The sequence below is a fragment of the Cylas formicarius genome, unplaced genomic scaffold (genome assembly GCF_029955315.1).
Source record: "Cylas formicarius isolate icCylForm1 unplaced genomic scaffold, icCylForm1.1 PGA_scaffold_10__41_contigs__length_53128322, whole genome shotgun sequence".
NCBI classification, from domain to species: Eukaryota; Metazoa; Arthropoda; class Insecta; order Coleoptera; family Brentidae; genus Cylas; species Cylas formicarius.
Genome location: NW_026844214.1, coordinates 36321180 through 36328252, shown reverse-complemented (window position 1 = coordinate 36328252; position 7073 = coordinate 36321180). Strand labels below are relative to the sequence as shown.

Below are 7073 nucleotides of genomic sequence, written 5' to 3'. Positions count from 1 at the left end.
AATTTCAGTACTACAAATTGGTTAGTCGCTATTTAAAATTTAGTAATAATAAAACCCAATAATATGGTATATATACTTTATTAAGTAAAGTATATTATATTATTTTAAAATAACAAACAAAGATGTAAAACTTGTTCTAATGCCTCGAATATTTAATGCAAAACCAGATTTATTTTAGTTCCGGGAACGGATATTCCGGGTGTTCCTTGACCCTGTAACAAAGTAATTAGCGTATAGAAATACTTCACACACGCGCGTTTTTTATAATTGAAGTTCAGTACTAGAAAAAACGAAATATATTTTTGTTCGCATCGAAATAAAAACAAACTACGCAATTGTTTTTGATTAGTGTGTGCAATACATGACGAAGCAAGGGGCAATAAATAATTTAGATTGAATGATTTATTTTCTTTCAAAAAAGTCACTACTTTTATGCTCAACGCCGCAAATTAAAAAATGTTAGTTTTACGGGCGAAGAAATAAACAACATACAGGGCCTCTACTACTATCTATTAAAGGCAATCGATTTTTTTTTAAACGATTTTTTTACTTAAAATTTGAAAACCGAACGTTAGAACCGTCATTTAGAAAATTAAATTTAAATTTAAATTTCGACTTGAACTTTAAAATCTTGTAAAAAACAACGCTCTGAATAGTTTTTAATCAAATAAAATCAAATCGATCATGTTACTTTAGTCATAAAATTTAGCATCACTCTATTCTTACCCGCTGAAAACATCGAAATCCAACAATCTCACTCCTGCATCGAGGGCATTCAATTTGGATAAGTCACTGTCATCCAGACTGAAATCGAATATGTCGATGTTTTGCCTAAGCCTTTGAGGATTCGTACTCTTAGGAATTGCTACAACGCCTCTCTGGATAATATGTTTCAACAAGATTTGAGCCGGCTCCTTGTTGTACTTTTTGGCAATTTCATTTACAACTGGATTTTTCAATATATTGGGCAACTCTACCCTGGACAAAAATAATACGAAACGGTGTCCATAATATAAAGCTCTAGGTACTTACTTTTTACCAAATCGATCGAGAAAAGAGGCCAAACCTGGATTTCCCAACGGCGAATATGCCGTTACGACAATCTTGTTCTTTTTACAAAAATCGACCAGTTCTTTTTGCTGATGGTAAGCGTGCAGCTCCACTTGGAGATTACAGGGTGGGATTCGAGCGTTATTCAGTACTCTGGTGATTTGAGAGATATTGAAATTGGATAAGCCAATTGCTTTTGTTAACCCAGCGTCTAATTGTTCTTCCATCGCCTACAGTAAATGAGTGTAATTCACATAAAGTTGGAACGTTATTTTATTCACAGCATATGATTGAACTCTAAATTAAGAAACCTTTATGGCCACTTTGATTTTTCTAGTATGAAGGGTGCAGATTTTTTTTTTAAAAAGGGACCGACGACCACCACCCAAGGGACACTGTGTATGTAAACAAAAAAATAAGAAGTTCAGGTTAGTATTAGTACACACTTCGTGAAGAGCCCTTCAAACTCTACTGCTGATGGAAACTTTAAGCTTTACCTTCCAAATGCCAATATGGTCGGTTTTTAAGTCCAGGTTAATTTTACCATCACTCGTCATAGGATGTAAATCACCTTCGATATCTTTGAAAGCAAATGGAACATGAATTAGATAGAGGTCAACATAATCAAGCTGCAAGTGTGCTAGGGATCTCTTGATAAACTTGGAAACTCCTTCCGGTCTCATTCCGCCCGGAGGAAGTTTGGTCACTATGAAAAGATCCTCTCCTAAAACAAAACAAAAAATTAAAAAAAGGAAAACGTTAACTACCTTATAGCGTACTGTTTAGCAGCTTTACTCACTTTTTACTTTGCCTGAAGAAATCCATTTCTTTAAGACTTTTCCAATGACTTTTTCGTTTTCATAAACATATGCTGTGTCGATATGTCGATAACCGGCTTCTAATGCTGCTTCTACTGCCGCTTCAAGTTCCGCATCAGTCGCCTGAAAAGTATCGATAACATATTTGGTTTTATTTTGTTAATTTAATATCATATATTTAAAACTTTCCATAAAATCTATATAATACCTAAATTTTATGTACACAACTTATCTCCTAAGTCACAAAGTCGAAAAAATAGAGTGTAGAGAATAGAGAATAGGATTTGTTAAAAGAGTACAACAATCGGCGATTGTTCTAGTCGTAATGTTTGCGAGCTAATAAAACATTTCCTTTGTACAAGAATAAAATTACATTTACAGTAAATAAGCGTTTGTTGAGACAAATTTGATTATATTTTTACTTTAATTGTATTAACTAACATATTTAATTCAATCACCCACCACTTCGTAAATTATATTCTTATTGCGCCAAAAAAGTTTTGCTGAAATTATCTACAAACCGACATTATCAAAATATATATTATATAACTTATTCCCTGAATTAAACAATCCTTAACATCACATCCGTTTGGTATTAACTGGAATACAAAAATTATTGCTTGGAATAAAGAGAATGTTAAACTAATGGTATGTTACTATATTTGCTCAAATTAAAATTTATTTGCTGCAAGTAAATCTATAATTCCTGGAAACACAATCTTTTTGATGCCAGTAACCGTTTTTTTTTTTGGGGATTCTGGCGAGAACAGGAGCTGACAAGCTGCCCGGCGCTCATCGCCATTTATATTGCCACCATGGTATAGGCTGATACAGGGGGAGGGGAACATCTTGTTCCGATGTTTTAAGGAATGTAGAAATTAAATTACTTAATATGTAATTGATCCCTCAAACTGCAAAGTGCAAACGTACTATTTTTAAGTCTAGGGAACCTATTGTTCTTCAAGGTAGGTACATTACTTCTCTTGAGGAAAATAAATTTAAAGTATAGGTTATTTTAGACGCCTGCTCAGACAGAAGAAGGAATAAGTGCAAAAACAGGGAAAGTAAGAAAATGTGGCATAACATTACAACCCTTTACTATTGTAGAAGCTGCTCAAGTTATTAAGATTACACCTACATTACTCTTGCTCTTGCAAATTAATATCTCTGGATATTGTAGATTTTAGACGATTATGCACCACAACTTTTTATAGGAATACAAAAGTTGCCCATATGATGCGAAAATTGTGAAATTGCTTCCTCGTAATTCACTGGTGACCGATCCAAACCAGTCGGTACCAACAAGTAGCTACGCGAAGAAACCGATCTGAAGAAAGCAAATTTGATTTTGCCAAAACGTCTACTTTCGCTACATTTTGTAAATTAATTTTACATTGCTTAAAATAAATGTTTCACTTTTGTCATTTCAATGAAAAATTGTCGGAAAAAAATAATAATTATAATTAGTATACAACTTTTCTTGAAATAAATAAAGTAGAATTATAATAATACAAACATATTTCTTCTAATATTATAAGGCTTACTTGGCAAATAGATATTTTTTTTGCAACTAATATATTTTAGTTGAGATACGAATTAAAAAAATTATTCCCCGAATTGTTCGATACGAACTAAATTATTTAATTACAACAAATGTGCTTTATTATATATAAATCTATAAATAATTGTCTATATTTTTAACTTCCTTATTCTTTGATTTTCTCAGATATCCTTTTAATGAAAGGAATCCTTGAAAAACATTCGCAGAAAATTTCACCAGTGAAGAATTTGTCTAAATTATTACATATATCATTACATTGAACGAATAGGTATGATTAATGTCACAGGAACTGCAGCCATGCAGCCATGCAGTGACAAGGAATTAAGTAATCTCTTTCTTGCCCTTCGACTTGAACTAAAACTTGATTATCACCTTGTAAACAATCAACATACTCGTGAAAAACTCAAGGTCATTTAATAATAATCAAATTTTCAATAACAATATAATCCTAGACAACATGATTAAGAACTTTGAGAATACTTAAAATAAGCATATTTAAGGAATTATTTAATAGAAACTTATAAAGTTTACCTTATTTTTCACTTAAATATTTTGACATTCTTGCTTTAAATGAAAACTGGGTCAACAATATTTTATTGAAATCGACAAAATATTTCATAATTAAAAAATAATGATGGGAGTGTCTACTTATTACCAGTATTGTTATTGGTGAGATTTTACACAGAGACGAAACCTTACCTGCCAAGTTCCATAGCCTAAAATTGGCATTTTTGTTGCATTATTTAAAGATACGGAGGAAGCTGATTGATTCATTATATTATATTATTTTAGAATAAAAACAGCGAAAACGCACTTTTAAAACTTTTAAACGCCACCAGCTCGTTCTATGTAAAAATGCGGTGTGTTGCCGGCAAGTTTGCTCTGGTGATGGGATTCCGGTTATATTAACCGTTAATCCTACCACGCTGCCAGCTTTACATTTCCTTAACGCTAAAAAACCGGCTCGTTTTTATTTCCCTTTTTTTTTTTCATTTTTTGAGGGCTATTTCTCGAATTATGTTATGCAATTTCCTGCAATTTTATTACAAAATTAGAAATATCAATGTTGCGTTATTTTTATAATGCAATTTACCCGAGTTAACGAAAGAGATTACGGATACAATAAAATATTTTGGAAATTCTATATCCACTAACGAAATAAAGAACGGCAAGAAAATCCAGCAGAGAAAAAGGAAAGAAATTACTAATTTAATTATCAGATAAAGTATGCAGCTTTGTCGTAGACCGTACAGTGTGCTCTATTTTGAAAGAAATTGGGTATCTGCGGTTTTCACGAAGCTGCTCTGCTTTCCTATGAAACAAAAAATAAAATCCTACTAGAAATATTTACATAGAATGAACAGTCCGTTTTTTTTTGTTACTAATCTTTTAATTAATTTGCCTTTTTATAAGCTTCTTGTAATGTAATACCCAGTTTTCATAATCCGTATTCAAAAGCTTTGCAGTACGGTATACAAAACAGCGGGAAGTAATTTAACAAAATTTGGGAACTATCCCTTTCAAACTCAAGAGAAAATGCACAATTATTACTAGAAAAATATATAAGACATTTAAAAAACCACAGGCTCATCAACATTTCTTCTAATTATTATTAATTAATTGTTATTATTGACCCACCTAGCTTACACAATAGAATGGCCTCACCGTATAACAGACTTTAACACAAACATCAGAGATGGGTCAGTGTGACAACACTGTTGACACTGACCTCCACGTTTAGATAATTTCATTCGATGCAAATATTTTTAGGAAAAAATGAGAATAAAAATTAATTTCAGCAACCACTGATGATATTCTATTCTATTCTTATCAATTACACCATTATTCTGAGATGCAACATGGTCTGACATACTTACGTTGAAGGTGCCGTAACCAATCGTTGGGATTCTAACACCTTTCGTTAATTCTAAACAAGCAACCGAGGTAGTTTTTGCCATACTTATTTTTTATACAACTTTTAAAATGGTTCTATAGGTATATGGCCTTTTCCCCATTAAATGAATACTAAAAATGACGCTGTCTGGCTTCAAACTACATTTATATCTATAGTTTATTGTAAGGAACAATACTTTTCGGCCCATTTTCGATGAATATTAGCTTTGGTTCACAAGAGCGAATTTTAGCAATTTCTATTTGCTGATGATGTACTAAAGACGCATTCAATACAAAAGTTCATTCAATATTTTGAAACCTTAAAAATCTAGCATCACATTTCTTAAATTGTAAGATCGCATTTTTTCTAGCATTTACTCTTATGATTATTTATTTTATATTTTCCGATATTTACGTAAATCATTCAATACTCTTTAAATATACTGATGTAACTTTTGTTAAATAGTAAAAAAAGAAGAAAAAAATGGTTTAAAATTTGTAATGTCACCAAAAACTCGTGCGATTTTACTATGCCATCTAATTCGGCTCAAATTGTACAAATATTTGTATCTGGTGAAGTCGTGCAAGCCTATAGACCTTCGATTTTGTAAAGTTCCTGGCACCGAAATAATTATTTCCGCTATTTCAATTTAATTTTTCTTAATTTGAACCGAAAAAGTGTTAAATTGATTTCCAATCATTGTTTTTTAATTGTTATAGTTCCGTGTAAGTGAAACGAGCGAAATAGAAGTTGCAACAGAATTTTTTATTTCGACACTACTTAGCGACTGGTATAAATATAAGAACTTGACCCTTCAACATTATCTTTCTCTTGAAAACGCATGGTGCCCAGATCAACTAAATTTAAAGATTTAGTAGTGATATTTGTTATATTGGACATTAGTGGTCATAACATTTTCGTCACTCTTAGCTTCAAAATATTATTCTTTGCATTTGTTAGATCCGTTCTAGAATATGCGTCCCATATTATAGAAATCACTTTCACGCCATAGAAAATAAACAGCTGAATTTCTAAAATAAAGAGCGATATTGAATATCCATATCCAATGAGATGTTTTGAAGATTTATCTGACATTTACGATATTATATACATATAACAACAATTATTATATACATTTTCATGTGCCCGGTCTTCGTCAGGGTCATTCAAAAAACGTTCCGCTAATAGAGTACTAGACTAATAAGAATAAATGGAACGTCAAAGAAATGATTTTAGTTTGTTTAATAATCATGATCATTGATTGTTTTTTTTTATTATTTCTGAAACGGATTAATATTAACTGGAATTGAGACCACAAATACCTTAGAAGCCATACAAGTTTCTGATGAATAAGCGAAAGAAATTATTATTTCCTCAGATAGTTCGTTCTCACTTATGAAACTTACTTACAAAAATTAATTAATAAATAAAAGTACCCTTTTTATAGAAAACTGATTAAAAAATATTATTTTTGCCCAAAAAAAAGTTTCGGGGCAACATAAGTGGTATACATTCTTTAGCGACGCTCCTGTACAAAATGTGAAACTTTTGTCAGCATTTATTTACTTACTTTTTTGATCCAATAATAGTATATTATGCAAAAACTTTTGCACGCATGAGTCACGAGTTTATTTGATGGGATAGATCCGAGCAACTTCCAGCGTGTTGCATACTATACTTTTTCTACGACCATTCTTGCAAAGGAACTCGAAATACTGACATGACCGACAGAAATGACAAACGTCAAAAT

The 7073-nt window shown here is 31.5% G+C and overlaps 1 protein-coding gene across 1 annotated transcript; it reads right to left on the bottom strand.

Annotated features, from left to right (window-relative positions):
• Nucleotides 1–62: 62 nt before the first annotated feature.
• On the bottom strand, nucleotides 63–4299 carry LOC132698213 (1,5-anhydro-D-fructose reductase). The gene is made up of 6 exons (XM_060664167.1): nucleotides 4129–4299; nucleotides 1850–1991; nucleotides 1548–1774; nucleotides 1033–1280; nucleotides 727–978; nucleotides 63–212 (listed from the first exon to the last, which is right to left on the bottom strand). The coding sequence occupies exons 1-6, from the start codon at nucleotides 4201–4203 to the stop codon at nucleotides 170–172; spliced, it is 987 nt and encodes a 328-aa protein (XP_060520150.1). The 5' UTR covers nucleotides 4204–4299; the 3' UTR covers nucleotides 63–169.
• Between the last annotated feature and the right edge of the window lie 2774 nt (nucleotides 4300–7073).

What these genes read in the sequence shown, in the direction of transcription:
- LOC132698213 (XM_060664167.1), bottom strand. Translation starts at nt 4,203, where the DNA reads ATGAATCAATCAGCTTCCTCCGTATCTTTAAATAATGCAACAAAAATG. An exon ending in TTCTTCAGGCAAAGTAAAAA is followed by an intron (nt 1,775 to 1,849) that starts GTGAGTAAAGCT and finishes GTTTTGTTTTAG; the next exon opens with GAGAGGATCTTTTCATAGTG. An exon ending in GATTTCGATGTTTTCAGCGG is followed by an intron (nt 213 to 726) that starts GTAAGAATAGAG and finishes ACTTTGTTACAG; the next exon opens with GGTCAAGGAACACCCGGAAT.